The sequence below is a fragment of the Hippopotamus amphibius genome, chromosome 15 (assembly GCF_030028045.1).
Source record: "Hippopotamus amphibius kiboko isolate mHipAmp2 chromosome 15, mHipAmp2.hap2, whole genome shotgun sequence".
NCBI lineage: Eukaryota > Metazoa > Chordata > Mammalia > Artiodactyla > Hippopotamidae > Hippopotamus > Hippopotamus amphibius.
In genome coordinates this window covers 5271199-5289657 of record NC_080200.1, presented here as the reverse complement: position 1 = coordinate 5289657, position 18459 = coordinate 5271199, and the positions used below count along the sequence as shown (strand labels likewise).

The following is an 18459-nucleotide window of genomic DNA, read 5'->3' as shown; positions in this document are numbered from 1 at the left end:
TGGATTGTGGTAATTTCAACAGCCCTGGGAAACTGATACAGCCAACAAGCATACCCAGTGAAGATCCCAGTAGACCCCACACCCTTGCTGTTCCAAGTGTGGTCCATGGACCATAGCATCAGCATCGCTTGGGAGTTTGATGGACACACAAAATCTCAAGCCCTGCACCCAGGCTACTAAATCAGAATCTGCATTTTAGCAAGATCCTCAGGTGATTTGTGTGCATATGAATGTGTGAGAAGCACTGTCCTAGATATTTGCTACTCCAAGCGGGGTCCACACACCAGTAGCATCTGCCCCACCTGGGACCCCAAAGAGATCTTGGGAAATCAGATGCTGATTCAGGTCTTGGGTTGCACCTGAGATTCTGCATTTTTAACAAGTCCCTGAGTGATGCTGATGATGCTGGTCCTTGGACCACACTGTGAGCATCAGAGCTCTAGACAGAAGAGCATGAGTCAAAATTTCAGCCCTGCTGACATCTTGATGTCAGCCCAGTAGAATCCATTTCAGACTTCTGACCTCCAGAGCTGTAAGATAGTGTTCTTGTTATTTTAATCCACAAAGTCTATGGTGATTTGTTACAGCAGCCATAGAAAATGAATGCAGCTCTCATTATATGGCTGCGGAAACCTGAGGCTCACAGACGCTTGGTGACTCACCCAAGGACACACAGCTGGTGAGTGCACCAGGCCTGTCAAAATCCAAAGTGTGTGATTTTCACTACTGCTACACCAGAAGAGGGAGGTCTGGCTGGAAACGGAAAAAATCTTCAGGCAATTTCGAAGACAGTTCTATGCAAAAACTTTTGCAATTGGTTGTTTCAAGTGTGTTGTCATGATGGACTGTGAGCTCCCAGAAGGCAGGGATTTGTGTCTGTTTCATTTACTGCTGTGTCCCAAGTGCACAGTCAGTTTTCTGTAATGAAGACCTCACTGAGAAGATAACATTTGAGCAAAGATGTAAGGGGGCTGAGTGAGTGAACTATGAAACTATTAAGGCAGATGAAAGAGTAAGTGCAAATGTCCTGTGGCAGGACTATGCCTGGTGTTGTCATGGAATTACAAGGAGGCCAGTGTGGTTAGAGTGGAGTGGATGAGGGACACATAAGAGGCATTGATATGACCAAATCATGCAGGATCTGCTGGACCATTGTAAGACTTCAGCTTTTTATCAGAGAGAGATGGGAGCCATGGGAGAGTTCCGAGCAGAGGAGGAATACAGCATCACTTAGGTTTTAACGTGATCCCTCTGGCCACTGGTTGGAGAATGAACTCTATCAGGATCAGAGCAGAGGTGGGATCATGAGGGAGGAGGGAAACTTGTCCAGATGAGCGATGATGGTGGATACAGCCCTGGTGGGAACAGTGGAGCACATGAGATTTTGGATTTATTCAGAAGGTAATGCTAACAGGATTTGCTGATAGATTGGATGGGATGTAAAAGAAAGAGAAGTCAACAAAAGTGCCACCATCAATTAGTCAGATGGGAAACCATGGGAAAGCTCTTTATGAAGTGTTGCAAAAACGAAAGGGATGGATTTTCATTACTAAGGTCTTGAGAACCAGACTCTTTTCTGCTTTCAACATGCCTTGTTTATTCCCTTCCAAGCACAGATGCCTCAGATTGTATCTCCCTTCTCATTTCCAGCTTCCTCTTTCATCTGTGGAGGCAACATTTCTTTTTGCAGATTTCCGGTGTGTTACCACTTGTGATCTCTCAGCTCTGAGTTTCCCATCACTTTCCTCTAACTCAATCTCTCATGACTCAAATCCACCCCAAACCGGAAGAGCAACACGGTCCTGTGTGACCAGGCAACTGCCAGCCTCTCTGGCTCATCTTCCACCTGGTCCCACCAGCCACGCTCACCTTCAGCCAGTTCTCCAAATTCTTTCTGGTCTGCAGATCTTGAGACTTGCCAGAGTCGTGTGAACCAATTCCTTACAGTATATCTTTACATATATTTATATGTAGCTATCCATCCTACTGATTCTGTTTCACTGGATAACCCTGACAAATGCAAACACCCGCAATATGCCAGGCACTGTTCTAAGTCCTGTGGGTTCAGCAGAGGAACAAGACATACAAACTTCCTCCCCTTCACGGAGCTGATAATCTGGTGAGGCATACAATGTCAAAAATAGGGTAGTCACTGAGAAGATAACACATGAGCTGAAGTGTACAGAAGGTGAGAGAGAGAGCCATGTATATACAGGTTGCAAAAGATTCCAGGCAGAAGGAACAGCAGGTGCAAAGTCCCTGGGGCAGGGCAGTACCTGGTGTGTTGGAGGAACAGTGAAGAAAGCCGGGTGGCTGGAGTAGAGTGGGTGGGAGGAGACAGGGAGGAGGGGATAGCAGGGTGGGGACAGGGCAGGTCACGCAGGACATTGTGGGCAGCAGGGAGGACTCAGGCTTTTGCCCAGAGAGTGGAGCCCTGGCAGGCTGTGGGCAGAGGAGGGGTGAGACCTGACTCAGAGGCTCACAGGTGCTCCTCTGGCCACTCTCAGAAGGGCGAGGAACCAGGAGACCAGGGCAGAAGCCACTTCAACAATCCAAATGAAACACACACATGATCCTCAATCAGGAGTAATACAACTTCATGGATGGTCATTTAATTGATTGAAGTAGAAAATGAGACTCAAAGGGGCAAAGAGAGTTTTTAAAATATACTGTAACTAGAATTTCCATTTTGTAAGTGTCTTCCATGCAACAAGCCCCTTCCTTATATGTTCTGCAGTCCTCACGGTAATGCTTCGAGGCAGGATGTCCAAGTCATCCTGGTTTTCCCAGAACTTCCCTAGTCTTAGCACTCAGAGTCCAGCATCCTGGGAAACACCCCTTCCCCCTCAGCCTGGGGCAAGCCAGGATGGTCGGTCACTCTACTTCAAGGTAAGCATTAGGACTCCACTCTACAATTGTGGAAAGGGATGCCCAAGAGAGTTTGTATAACCATTCCCAGGTCACACCATGATTCAGAATAGACAAGAGAATAGACAAGTAGAGTGGACAGATGTGACAAGGGAGACCTGCTCATCATCCTGGCTGCGCTCTGCCACTGGCTACCAGCTTTAGTGCAGCTGCAGCTGAGCCAAGTAAGAACCAGTTAATTTGTGATGCTCGGAAGAGAAGAGAGAGGAGGAAGGTGGGAACGAAGAGGGGGATGGAAAGGAAGAAGAGGGCGGGGAGGAAGAAGGGTGGGAGGAGGAGAGGGGGAGGAGGAACAGGAGGAGGAGGATGAAGAGGGGAGGAGGAGGTCAGAGAAGAGAGGAAGAGAGGGAGAGGGAGAGGAAAGGGGAGAGGGGAAGGGGGAGGAGATGGAGGAGGAGAAGGAGGGCTAACATAATTGAGCACTTACTGTATTCCAAGTATCAACTAAGCACAGTTTATATCTTCCCTACTTTCATCCTCATTAAACCTCTGTGGGATTAACTCCGTTTATTCATTTTCATGGAACTGAAGTCTTGGGGAATTTACTGGAATACCCGAGGTCCCCATGGCAATAAGCCCTGGAACCAAGATTTAAACCCAGGAATTGTGACTCCACAGCCCACCTCATAACAACACCACATGGAGTTGAATTTTCACTTTACCCCATTAGGTAGAGGTCATCATACTGCCCATTAATCAGGTGACAAAACCAAGAGTGGAGGCACTTGTCCAAGGTCTAATTGCCTTCAAGCTGGGGGAATCTCTTACCAAAATCCGTTGACCACCGCTGCATCCACTCACCTGCTAGGCAAGAGAAGTGGACAGATCCCTTTGAGATCTGGCCGTGACCCATCCTTTCAAACCAGGCTCTCTGTTTCCCGGGTACCAACTATTACAATGGTGAGTTATGAAAGCGGGAGTGGTGATGTGAAAAGGAAAACCCAGCCTATTCCTGGGGATTTACCTCCATCAGTTCACGAGTTCTTCACACCTTGCCAGATAAGAAAAGGTGGGAGAGACAGAAGAAGTCCATATGATGACAGAGGCAGAGATTGGAGTCTGCAAGCTGTAAACCAAGAAACACCAAGGACTGAGAATACTTCTGGAAGGAAAGAATAAAGGAATACATGGATTGATACGCATGGTCACTTCTCAAGAACAAAGCCCCTATGTGCGCTCACTCCCTCTTACAAGAGCACCGGAATTACAACTAACTGCTGAAGAATCATCGACAGAAAGACACTGGAACTCACCGAAAAAGACACCCCACATCCAGAGACAAAGGAGAAGCTGCAATGAGAGGGTAGGAGGAGCACAATCACGTTAAAATCAAATCCCATAAATGCTGGGTGGGTGACTCACAAACTGGAGAACAGTTATCCTGCAGAAGTCCACCCACTAAAGTGAAGGTTCTGAGCCCCACGTCAGGCTCCCCAACCTGGGGGTCCAGCAATAGGATGAGGAATCCCCAGAGAATCAGACTTTGAAATCCAGTGGGATTTGATTGCGAGACCTCCACAGGACTGGGGGAAACAGAGACTCCACTTTTGGAGGGCACACAAAGAGTGTGCTCACCAGGACCCAGGGGGAAGCAGCAGTGACCCCATAGGAGACTGAACCAGACCTACCTGCTGGTGTTGGGGGTTTGCCTGTAGAGGTGGGGGGCAGCTGTGGCTCACCAAGGAGACAGGGGCACTGGTGGCAGGGGTTCTGGGAAGTGCTCATTGGCATGAGCCCTCCAGGAGTCCGCCATTAGCGCCACCAAAGAGCCTGTAAGCTCCAGAGCTGGGTTGCCTCAGGCCAAACAACCAACAAGGTGGGAACACAGCACCATCCATTGGCAGACAGGCAGATTAAAGTCTTACTGAGCTCCACCCACCCAGCCCTACCCACCATCAATCCCTCCCATCAGGAATCATGCACAAGCCTCCTAGATAGCTTCCTCCAGAAGAGGGCAGACAACAGTATCAAGCAGTATCAGCAGTTATTTCGTCTTGTGGAACTGGAGCCACAGCCACAGAGAGACAGAGAAAATGAAAAAGCAGAGGATGTTGTACCAGATGAAGGGACAGAATAGAACCCCAGAAAAGCAACTAAATGAAGAGGAGATAGGCACCCTTCCAGAAAAAGAATTCAGAATGATGGTGAAGATGATCCAGGACTTTGAAAAAAGACTGGATGCAAAGATCAAAAAGTTTACCAAAGACCTAGAAGAATTAAAGAACAAACAAACAGAGATATACAACACAATAACTGAAATGAAAAATACACTAGAAGGAACCAATAGCAGATTCACTGAGGCAGAAGGGCAAATAAGTGAGCTGGAAGACAGAATGGTGATAATCACTGATGTGGAAAAGAATAAAGAAAAAAGAAGGAAAAGAACTGAAGACAGCCTAAGAGACCCCTGGGACATTGTTAAATGCACCAACATTCGCATTACAGGGGTCCCAGAAGGAGGAGAGAGAGAGAAAAGACCTGAGAATATATTGGAAGAGATTATAGTTGAAAACTTCCCTAACATGGGAAAGGAAATAGCTACCCAAGTCCAGGAAGCACAGAGAGTCCCAGGCAGGATAAACCCAAGGAGAAACACGCCAAGACATATAGTAGTCAAACTGACAAAAATTAAAGACAGAGAAATGTTATTAAAAGCAACAAGGGAAAAACAACAAATAACATACAACGGAACTCCCATAAGGTTAACAGCTGATTTCTCAGCAGAAACTCTGCAAGCCAGAAGGGAATGGCATGATATATTTCAAGTGATGAAAGGGAAGAAACTACAATAAAGAATACTCTACCCAGCAAGGATCTCATTCAGATTTGATGGAGAAATCAAAAGCTTTACAGACAAGCAACAGCTAAGAGAATTCAGCACCACAAAATCAGCCCTGCAACAAGCGCTAAAGAAACTTCTCTAAGCGGGAAACATAAGAGAAGAAAAGGACCTACAGAAACAAAAACAAAACAATTAAGAAAATGGTAATAGGAACATACATATCGATAATTACCTTGAATGTAAATGGACTAAGTGCACCAACCAAAAGACACAGACTGGCTAAATGAATACAACAACAAGACCCATATATATGCTGTCTACAGGAGACCCACTTCAGACCTAGAGACACATACAGACTGAAAGTGAGGGGATGGAAAAAGATATCCCATGCAGATGGAAATCAAAAGAAAGCTGGAGTAGCAATACTCGTATCAGATAAAATAGACTTCAAAATAAAACATGTTGCAAAAGACAAAAAAGGACATTACATAAAGATCAAGGGATCCATCCAAGAAGAGGATTTAACAATTATAAATAAATATGCAGCCAATATAGGAGCACCTCAATACATAAGGCAAATGCTAACAACTATGAAAGAGGAAATGCAAGGCAAAAATAGAGACACAGACGTAGAGAACAAACATATGGACACCAAGTGGGGAAAGCGGGGAGGGTTGGGAGGGGAATGAATTGGGAGATTGGGATACCAAATTGTACACTCTAAATATATGCTGTTTATTGTCTGTTAACTGTATCTCAATAAAAGTTCTTAAAAAAAAAAAAAGAAAAGGTGGGATACCAACATTCATGGCAATGCTATTTACAAGAGCCAAGGTAGGGAAGCAACATAATGTCCATGGACAGGTGAATGGATAAAGAAGATATGGTACATATATACAATGGAATATTACTCAGCCATAAAAAAATGAAATAATGCCATTTGTAGCAACATGCATGGACCTAGAGATTATCATACTAAGTGAAGTAAACCAGGCAGAGAAAGACAAATACCATATGATATCACTTAGGTGTGGAATTTTTTAAAAAATGATACAAGTGAACTTATTTACAAAACAGCAATACACTCACAGACATAGAAAACAGACTTATGGTTACCAAAGGGGATAGCAGGGTGTGGGGAGAGAAAAATTAGGAGTTTGGGATTAACATATACATACTACTATATATAAAACAGATAAACAACAAGGACCTACTGTATAGCACAGGAAACTATATTCAATATCTTATAATAACCTATGATGGAAAAGAATCTGAAAAGAATTTATATACATATATATGCATGTGTATATATATATCTGAATCACTTTGCTGTACACCTGAAATTAACACAACATTGTAAATTATAGTCCAATTTTTTTAAATGGTATAAAAAGGGGGTGGGTGGAATTCCCTGATGATCCAGTGGTTAGGACACCGTGCTTCTACTGCAGGGGGCACGGGTTCAATCCCTAGTCCGGGAACTAAGATCCTGCATGTTGAATGGCGCAGCAAAAAAAAAAAAAAAAGTTAAAAAAAATGGGGTGTGGGGTGGTAGCAGCCACTCAGCCCCACCCCCATCCAATTTACCTGATTGGCATCTCATTCTCCCTGCAACCCACCGTCTTGCTGGCCCAGAAGGATTGCCTGACAAGCGCAGGAGTGTAACAGTCTCTGAGCAGGTGAATCTTGTGGTGTAATTCAGAGCTCCTCATGGGATCAGGTTGTGGGTGAAACTCTCCTGCAACACTTTCTGAGTAGCTAGTTCTTCCCCCTGTCTGATCCTGCTTCTCTCCCTCCCCTACAAGTGTCTCCTGAGAGCCCTTCCTTAATAAATTACTCCTGCAAGAATCCTCATCTCAGATTCTGCTTCTATAGGGATTAACCAAAAGCAGGTGGTGATCCTTATTTTTGTGTGTTTTTTGTTTTCTTTGGAGGGGTTGGATTTTTTTTTGAAGTATAGTTGATTTACGTTATGTTAGTTTCAGGTGTACAGCAAAGTGATTCCATTTTATATATATATGCATATGTACATATGCATATACACATATGTGTGTATATATGTGTTGTTTTTCAGATTCTTTTCCATTATAGGTTATTACAAGGTATTGAATATAGTTCCCCGTGCTATAGGTCCCTGTAGGACCTTGTTGCTTATCTACTTTGTGTATATATAGATTCACACAACCTTCTGAACACAAATGGTATCATGCAACATACTGCACACTGCGCTGTCCAACACCATACTACTAATCACACGTGGCTGTTCACACTGAACTCTATTACAATTAAATAAAATGAAGCATTGATTCTTCAGTCACACTAGCCATCTTTCAAGTTCTCAACAGTTCCATTGACTAGTGACTACTGTAGATCTGGAGTATGTTCATTGTCACTGAAAGTTCTTTTGGACAGCTCTGCTCTACTATGACTTTCTTTTTCATGTAACAGTGTGTCTTGCAAACCAAGAGCAGCAAAATTTGCCACGTGTTGGAGTTGAGCGATAGGTAAGTGGGAGTTTGTTATACTATTTTTCCTACCTTCAAATGTTTAAATATTTCTATAATTTAAAAAATAAAGAAGATAATGTTTGGGGCAAATTTCCAAGTCTGTTCACGTGACTGAACACACGCATTTTAACAGCTGTGTAGTATTCCATTATACCCATGGGCTCTAATTGTGCCAGAGGTCGCTAGGTAGCCCAAGATCAAACGAAAACTTCACACTCTCCTTTCCATGGTGTAGAATTGACAGGAGGAGGCAACTACCCAGTCAAGCACTACATTTCCCAGGTGAGCTTGCATCCAGGTATGGTCATGTGACCATTAGCAGAAGCCTGGGTTTCAATAAGGTGCCCTATATTACTCAGCCATAAAAAGGAATGAAATTGAGTTATTTGTAGTGAGGTGGATGGACCTAGAGACTGTCATACAGAGAGAAGTAAGCCAGAAAGAGAAAAACAAATACCGTATGCTAACTCATATGTGTGGAATCTAAAAAAATATGGTACCAATGAACCCAGTGACAGGGCAAGAATAAAGATGCAGATGTAGAGAACAGACTTGAGGACACAGGGTTGGGGGGGCAAATAGGAAGCTGGGACAAAGTGAGAGAGCAGCATTGACATATATGCACTACCAAATGTAAAACAGATGGCTAGTGGGAAGTTGCTGCATAGCACAGGGAGATGAGCTCGGTGCTCTGTGACAACCTAGAGTGGGGGATAGGGAGGGTGGGAGGGAAGCCCAAGAGGGAGGGGATATGAAGATATATGTATACATATAGCTGATTCACTTTGTTGTACAGCAGAAAGTAACACAACATTGTAAAGCAATTATACTCCAGTAAAGATGTGTTAAAAAATAAATAAATAAATTGGAGTTCACAAAGTCAAAAAAAGAGAAAAGCGTCGGGTGAGAAAATTTGAAAGATTAACTCTTCATACAATATAGACTGAGTTTCCCAAATAAGGCTGAGCCAGGAAACTGAGACACCAAGAACACAGAAGTGACAATGTTTCTACTCCTGGATCCAGTAGGAGCTTGTGTAGAAGATGAGAATACTTAATGAACACCTCAAAAGGCATTTTTTCCACACTGACTTGTAGTTTGAGTAAATTTCATGCCCATTCCCACGGCACCACCATTTATGAAGCTCTCTTCTCACACATGCCAGATGGTTTACAAAGTTACCTCTTTGGATTTAATCTTCACAACATCCCTGTGGGATAGAAACCCTTGTTACCTGTATTTTGCAGCTGAGGAAACTGAAGATCAGAGAGGTTGCGTGACTTGCCTGAGATCACACAGCGAATTTAAGGCACAAGGGGAAAAGCCTGGGTGGGAATCAGGAGATTTGGGTGTTATCCTTTGCTGAGCCACTGACTAGCTCCCAGCAAGTGTCCAGCTGTGGCTCAGCCTTTGGGACAGAAGAGTCTCCTCCCCACTGCTTTAGGCACATGAATTCTCTTTTCCAACTTACGCGTTGTCATTGGTTCCAGTGAAGGTACTGAGAGATTGTCCCATGTGTATACACCACAACACCCTGTGAAGAAAGAAACAAGAAACACCATGACCCATCAAGAAGCTCTTTGCATTCAAGCTCAAAAACTACTCCTGGTGTAGCCTCATAGAAACGGGTTTGATGAACTTAAGTGAAAGCCCCAATTGAATGGCAAGCATGCATTATTATACATAATCTTCACAGCAACCATTCCTGTTTTTCTGCATTTTATTTGTGTTTTTCATTTTATCTTCTTCTTCTTTTTTTTTTTTTTTTTCACTTACAAAGAGTTCCAGAGAATTTTCAAAAATATACATTGTGGGAATTCCCTGGTGCTCCAGTGGTTAGGTTCAGCCCCTGGTTGGGGAACTAAGATCCCGCAAGCCGCTCCGTGCAGCCAAAAAGAAAAAAGACAAATAGAACTAATGAGAACCTACTGTATTGCACAGGGAACTCTACTCAATACTTTGTAATGGCCTCTATGGGAAAAGATTGTAAACAAGATTGGATATATGTGTATGTATAACAGATTCACTTTGCTGTACACTTGAAACTAACACAACATTGTAAATCAACTATACCCCAATAAAAAAATTTTTGAAGACCAAATATTGAGGACTTCCTAGGTGGCACAGTGGTTAAGAATCCACCTGCCAATGCAGGGGACACGGGTTCAATCCCTGCTCCAGGAAGATCCCACATGCCGCAGAGCAACTAAGCCCCATGTGCCACAACTATTGAGCCCCTGTGCTGCAACTACTGAAACCCATGTGCCTAGAGCCCATGATCCACAATAAGAGAGGCACCACAATAAGGAGCCCGCTCACCACAATGAAGAGTAACCCCTGCTTGCCGCAACTAGGGAAAGCCCATGCACAGCAATGAAGACCCAACACAGCCAACAAAATAAATAAATAAATAAATAAATAAATAAATAAATAAATAAATAAAGTAAATTTATTTAAAAAAAAAAAAGACCCTACATTGAAACATGCATTCTGAAAAGCATTGCCATCTCCCCACAAGGGAAAACCTTGGTTCTTGGGGAGAGAAAAAATCTTGCTCTTTTATGTATGACACATACAGATATACACATAATATATAAATAAGCATATAGAACATCTGTAGTATAAAATTTTTATGGGAGGGTAAGATGATTCTTTTTTTTTTAATGTCTAAAAGGCAGTGCAGTCCCCCAGCATTTAGATCCTTTCCATCATCATCTCCATCATCATCTTCAGCATCATCTTCATCTCCATCATCACCATCACCACCATCATCAATGTCATCATCACCACTCTTTGCTTATTAAGAGCAGAATAAGGAGTGGTAATGGCCAGCACCAGTGCTGACACCCCAAAGAAAGAAGTCTGGATTTCAGCCTTCCAGGTCCACAAGTTACCTGTTCTTGCTAATGAAATCTGCCAGTCAACAAGTTGCACAGAACCAAACTCCCAACTTTCTTATTATTACTAACTGAAATTCTCTTGCTCTTTAATTATTTTAGAGGCAACAGAGCATCACATTTAAGCCTACCAGCACTAGTGTCAAAATGCTTGGGTTTAAAAATCTGGCTTCCCCAACTTCCGACTAGGTGGTCTTGGGAAAGTGACTTAATCTCTTTGTGACTAAACTTTCTCCTCTGTGAAATAAGGGAAACAGAGCCACTGTACAACAGCAGAGGAAACCCACACTTGTTGCTTAGAAAAGGCCTCCCATTCTTAGATTTGAACCAAGGACCAAAACTCATGAGACCCGTGAAGGAAACCACGACATAAAAGATAAGCAAGACCAAGAAAAACTGAACCCTGGAGAAAAAGAAATAAGAGAACAGACAGGATGGCTCCATCTCACAGTTCATGCCTCTGCACAAACATCACGTCTTCAGAAATACCTTCCCCTGACTTCCCCTTCTATATAACCCCCAGTCCCACTGCATGACGGTTTCTTTCATAACACTTGTCACTCCCTGAAATGCTTCTGTTTGCTTGTTATCCAAAGCAGCATAGATCAGAGATAAAACATACAGACTCTGGAGCCAGGCTGCCTGGTTTTAAATCCCAGATTTACCCCTTTACTAGCTAAGTAGTCTTGGGTAAGTTATTTAATCTCTTTTGCCTCATTTTTCTCCTTTGGAAAATGGGACTAGTCGTGACCCATTATCAATGGCACTGAGAGAAATTGAATACATTCTCTATTTGAGGAACATAGAACAGTGCTGGGTGGGAGGTTGCTATTACCATTAGTGGCTTCCTTTCTTTCTGGCCTCCTCCCACCAGTATGTCAGCCTCACAAGGGCAAAAACTTTGTCTCTTTGTTCACTGCTCTATCCTCAGTGCCTAAAAGCACCCAGCACCATAGCAGGTGCTCAGGAAATACATGTCAAATGAATGCCTATAATGAAGTTCTTCCTCGACAGATGAATTTCCTGAACTGACTGATTTTTGTCAAAGGTCCCCCAAACAAAGATGTTGGTAGTGTCCAGCCTACAATTATGATGTCTTGGCAGGACGGTCAAGGCCCTCCTTTTTCCTTACAGTCTATTTCCAGCATAGGCTTTCCCCAGGCTCTCTATTCAGATTCACACTCACCCCAAAAGAGGAGGAAGCTGAAGCTCCACATCATGCAGGTTCTGTCACTCAGAGAGAAGTACTGTCTCACTGTTCCCTGGGTTTTCAATAAATGGGTGTAGAGAGGGGGAGGGCAGAGCCAGAATTGCTCAACTCTGCCCGAGCATCACAGCCCTTCTTGCTGAGTTGCCTCCACTCAGAAAGGACAGCCTGACAAAGTTCAAATTCTCTCCTTTCCCCACAGTGAAGAGAAGTTGGCCTGGCTGTTGGGTCCCTGTGTGGGTCTATCTCCCTCTCTCTCTTCTTCCTACTCACTTTTTTCTTCTGCCACTAACATTGATCTCCCATCTCTCATCACCTTATTTTATTGCACCCAATAATCAATAAGATTCCACTACCTAACCCCAATGAAGCAAGCCCCAAACTCAAGGGTCCCTTCCTACCCTGCTCCATACAAACCACCATCAGAGACCTCAAGTACCAGGCATTGCACTAAACATGTTTCCAATAAAATTTAATTTCATCAGCAGGTCAACATCATATAGTAGGGATCCCTACCCCAACCTGTTTTGTTTTGTTTTGTTTACCAGAAAAGTACAATTAAAATGGAAACTGAGGCTTAGAGATGTGATGTGTCCAGGGTTACCTGGCCCCAAGATTTGAATCTAGGACCCTCTGACTCCAAGGTCTAGAGCTTTCACCACTTCATTTGCCTTCAGCTCCCCCATGATATCTGATCTCTGGACAGTGATACACACCATTGCCAGCACCACTCCCAACCCAACACACACACACACACACATGCATGCACACATACGCACACACGCACACACATGCACACACACATGCACTCACACGCACACACGTGCACACACATGCAGATGCACACACATGCACACACGTGCCATCTCGCAAACATGGTGGTCTAGGAATGTCTTAGTTAGGGTCCCCCAGATGCAGATGCTCAGATAAGGATTCCAGTAAAACTAGTTCATCAGGGAGGTGACCCCAAAAAACGCCATCCGGGGATGGGGAAGTGAGAGAGGGAAGGGAAAGAGCCCCAAGCGGGTGTTATCAAGAAAGTTATCCAGTAAATCACTGAAACTTAATGTGGCTGGGGACCTCTGGAAGGTAACCTAGAGCACACTCTTCAGAGGTATCCCCGCTGACGAAGGAGGGAGTTGGGGTATTTATCCACCAGCTACTCTCAGTCACTGATTGAAGCTGTGTCAACCCAAGACCTGGCCTCCAAGCTGATACAATGGGCTCCAGTCCATAACCCTGTTGATAACAAAAGCCAGTGGCTGGCACATGCCAGTCTAGTGTGCCCTGAGGGTGGAAGATCACAGGTGTGGGCAGGCACCAAGAACATCTGCTCCAAGCTAAAACTCAGGTGCAATGACCAGCCCTCAGTTCTTGGGAAGAAGAGCCCCACTGGTTTTTATATTCTCCTCTTGGCTCTGTACAAGGCAAAATATCCACCTTGGCATTACGATCACTGAAGCAGATTCATCAGTGGTTCCATTTGTTCATCAAGAGACCGTACCCGAAGAGGCTGCAGTTAAGAGTCAGCACGAAAATGCAGCAAAGTCCGCCAAGAAAGAGGATAAACAGAGCTATGTTACACTTAAGAGAAACACTGGAGGATAAACACAGACTCTGGCACCAGATTGCCCGGGGTTCTGTCACCACCACTTGTTATTTATGTGTGGTCTGGGCAAGTTCTTTTTTTAAATTTTTTTTTGAAATATAGTTGATTTATAATGTTGTGTTCATTTCAGGTGTACAGCAAAGTGATTGAGATAGATAGATAGACACATGATGATAGATAGATATAGATAGATGATAGATAGATGATAGATAGATAGATGATAGATAGATAGATAGATAGATAGATAGATAGATAGATAGATAGATGATAGATAGATAGATGATAGATAGATATAGATAGATAGATAGATAGATGATAGATAGATAGATAGATAGATAGATAGATAGATAGATAGATGATAGATAGATAGATACATAGATACATAGATATATTCTTTTTTTACATTCTATACTATTATAGGTTATTAGAAGTTACTGAATATAGTTCCCTGTGCTATACAGTAAGTCATTGCTGTTTATCTATTTTATATATAGTGGTGTATACCCATTAATCCCAAACTCCTAATTTATCCCTCCCCTCCCTTTCCCCTTTGTAACCATAAGCTTGTTTTCTATGTCTGTGAGTCCATTTCTGTTTCCTAAGTTCATTTGTATCATTTATTTCGATTCCACATCTAAGTGATATCATATGATATTTGTCTTTCTCTGTCTGACTTACTTCACTTAGTATGACCATCTCTAGCTCCATCCATGTTGCTGTAAATGGCATTATTTCATTCTTTTTTATGGCTGAGTAATGTTCTATTGTATAAATATATCACACCTTCTTTATCCATTCACCTCTCAATGGACATTTAGGTTGCTCCCATGTCTTGGCTATTGTAAGTAACGCTGCAATGAATATTGGGGTGCATGTATCTTTTTGAATTATGGTTTTCTCCAGATATAGGCCCAGGAGTGGGATTGCTGGATCATATGGTAGTTCTATTTATACTTTTTTTAAGGAAGCTCCATACTGTTCTCCACAGTGGCTGCACCAATTTACATTCCCACCAAGAAAATAAAAGGGTTCCCTTTTCTCCACACCCTCTCCAGCATTTAATTTCTCTATGCCTCAACATGGCCATCTGTAAACTGGGCTTGATAATAGTAGGATCTATTTCATGGGGTTGAGGTGAGCATCGGAGGAGTGGCTGTATGTGACATTCTTGGAACAGAGCCTGGCACACAGGAAAAGCTCCAAGGCTTCACTATTACTTAAAGTCTTTGATATTCCTCCCTTCAAGAGGATTAACCTCATTCTTCTCTCCTTGAGTAGGGGCTGGACTTAGTGATGTGCTTCTAAGGAACAGAAAAAGGAAGGTGTCACATTTTGTGGGATCTGAGACATCTGAGGTCACAAGTCATGGTGGTTTCCCCCTCGCTTTTTCTTTACAGGACCATTCACTGAGGGGAAGCTAGGAAACCTACATGAAGGGGAACAAAGATTCTGGCCAGCAGCTTGACTGTGACCTCCTGAGAAGACCCTGATCCAGCTCCACCCAGCTAAACCATCTCCAGATTCCCAACCCTCAGAAACTAAAGAAAATACAAATGTGTTGTTTTAAACTGTTACATTTGGGAAGTGATCTGTTACACAGCAAGAGATAACTGATACACTTAGAAGCAATTGTCCCTGTCAGTTTAAAAAAAATGATAATCATAACATTGTAGAGATTGAGGTTTGATGTGATAAAATCATAAAATACTGCCTGGCAAAAAGTAATGTTCACTAATATCAGTTATTATTGACAGTATTATTATTCTACTGTGCTGAGTGGTCACAGCTACTCATCAGAGGCATGGTACCAGCAATGACTGAATTGGATGAGTCCTCAAGCTCATTTCAGGCAGGACCTTCCAATGTGTGTGAGAGAATTTAGACCATCTCCACAGGGCAATAGAAGATGCTTCAGCAAGGGGGTAATGGTCAGGTTGGGATTTTACAACACTTGTGTTGTGTGGCATGAGTATCAGATAGGATGTGGTCATAGGTGGGGAGATGGAGAGGAGAAAAGAGTTAGATTAGAGTAAGGGCTGTGGAGATGGAGAGGACTTTTGGACGTAGGCACAACAGAAAGTGGGGAATGTCTGGATGTGGGTGGGGAGTCAGGGACCGAAGGAAGAACTGACCTTTGGATGTTGGGCTAAAGAACCAGAAGGTTTTTTGATCAAGCCCAGATTCCTCAAGGAGTGTGGGGGTGGGATGAGGTGGTAAGTGAGTTTCCTGCTGCTGCCAAAACAAATCACCACACACTTAGTGGCTTGAAACAACACAGATGTATTACATTACAGGTCTGGAGGTCAGAGTCCCAAATGAGTCAAGATGTCAGCGGGCTGCGTTCCTTCTGAAGACTCTAAGGGAGAACCCATTCCTTGTCTTCTCCAGCTTCTGGAGGCAGCCCACATCCCTCGGCTTACAGCCTCTTCCTCCAACTTCAAAGCCAGCAATGTAGTATCTCCAAAATCCCTCTCTCTCTCTCTCCTCTCTACCTCTCCCCCTCTCCCTCTCCATCCCTCTGTCTCTCACACACACACACATTCACTCCATGGATGGATGGATGGTTGGATGGATAAACACATAGATGGATAGATACATAGACACATAGATACATAGATGATAGATAAAGCATAGATAGAGAGATAGATAGATAGATAGATAGATAGATAGATAGATAGATAGATGATAGACAGACAGATAGATAGACAGACAGATAGATAGATTTCTCTCATTCTCTCTGTCCTCAAACTCTCTCCCTCTCTCCCTCTCTCCCTATTTCCATCTTCTTCTCTCTCTGACCCTCCTTCCTCCCCGCTTAAAAGGACATTGTGATTACATTAGACCTACTTGGGTCATCCAGAATAATCTCCTGTCTCACACTTGCAACATCCCTTTTGCTCTGTAAGGTCATATATTCACAGCTTCCGGAGACTAGGATGTGGCCAACCTGGCAGGGGTTGGGAGGACCCTCATTATCCTACTGACCACAGATGGGGTCTGGGCTCCTGGTTAGAGATTGAGGATTCAATCATTCACCAGGATTCAATGCCAATCACCCTTCAAACGCTAAAGAGGTGACCAAGGCTGTGAAATCTGGACAGCAGAGATCCTCCAGGGACAAGGGTGGGTGAAAGGGGAGAAGAAAGGGAAGGAAATGCACAATTCTAGTCAAGTGGCTTGCGGAACACAAGCCATGGTGACTTTCCCGGCAAAGGGGAAATTGAGGAACACTCAAGACTCAAGAAGTCACTGTGGAGGAGACATCACTCATCCGCACTCTTTTTTTTTAATTGGAGTACAGTTGCTTTACAAGATTGTGTTAGTTTCTGCTGTACAGCAAAGCGAATCAGTTATACATGTACACATATCTACTCTTTTTTATTTTTACTTTATTTCTTTAATGTGATTTTCTTTTTTTCTTATTAGTTGTCTAATTTATACATATTAGTGTGTATATATATATATACACTAATAATATATATATATATATCCCAGTCTCCCAATTCATCCCACTCCACTCCCACTTTCCCCCCTTGGTGTCCATACATTTCTCTTCTACATCTGTGTCTCTATTTCTGCCTTGCAAACCGGTTCATCTGTACCATTTTTCTAGATTTCACATATATGTGTTAATATACGATATTTGGTTTCCTCTTTCTGACTTACCTCACTCTGTATGACAGTCTCTAGGCCCATCCACATCTCTACAAATGACCCAGTGGCATTCTTTTTTATGTCTGAGTAATATTCCATTGTATATATGTACTACATCTTCTTTATCCATTTGTCTGTTGATGGACATTTAGGTTGCTTCCATGACCTGCCTATTGTAAATAGTGTTGTAATGAACATTGGGGTGCACGTGTCTTTTCAAATTACGGTTTTCTCTGGGTATAGGCCCAGTAGTGGGATTGCTGGGTCATAGGGTAATTCTCTTTTTATTTTTTTAAGGAATCTCTGTACTGTTTTCCATAGTGGCTGTATCAATTTACATTCCCACCAAAGTGCAAGAGGATTCCCTTTTCTCCACACCTATCCAGCATTTATGTTTTAGATTTCCTTCCCATTTAGGTCACCACAGAACACAGAGTAGAGTCCCCTGTGCTATACAGCAGGTTCTCATTAGTTACCTATTTTATACATTATAGTGTGTATATATTAATTCCAATCTCCCAATTCATCCCACCCTTCCTTCCCCTCTTGGTAACTATAAGTTTGTTCTCTGCATCTGTGATGCTATTTCTGCTTTGCAAACAAGTTCATCTGTACCACTTTTTCTAGATTCCACACATAAGCAATATTATACGATATCTGTTTTTCTCTTTCTGACTTACTTCACTCAGTATGACAGTCTCCAGGTCCACCCACATCTCTGCAAATGGCATAATTTCGTTCCTATTTATGGCTGAGTAATATTCCATTGTATATATGTACTACATCTTCTTTATCCACTACTCATCCTCACTTTTAATGAGGGTGTCTTGGGGAGGGTGGCTCCAGGGCAGGCCTACCCAACTTGACTCTGTTCC

The 18459-nt window shown here is 43.0% G+C and overlaps 1 protein-coding gene across 1 annotated transcript in view; it reads right to left on the bottom strand.

Annotated features, from left to right (window-relative positions):
* The window catches only part of LOC130837120 (adhesion G protein-coupled receptor E1-like), a 66346-nt gene extending 53980 nt beyond the window's left edge, over window positions 1–12366 (bottom strand). The window contains exons 1-2 of the mRNA XM_057709925.1: window positions 12301–12366; window positions 9689–9751 (exon numbers count right to left, since the gene is read on the bottom strand). Of these exons, the coding sequence (XP_057565908.1) occupies window positions 9689–9751; window positions 12301–12334 (97 nt within the window). The 5' untranslated portion in view covers window positions 12335–12366. The remainder of the gene's footprint in view (window positions 1–9688; window positions 9752–12300) is intronic.
* Window positions 12367–18459: the final 6093 nt, after the last annotated feature.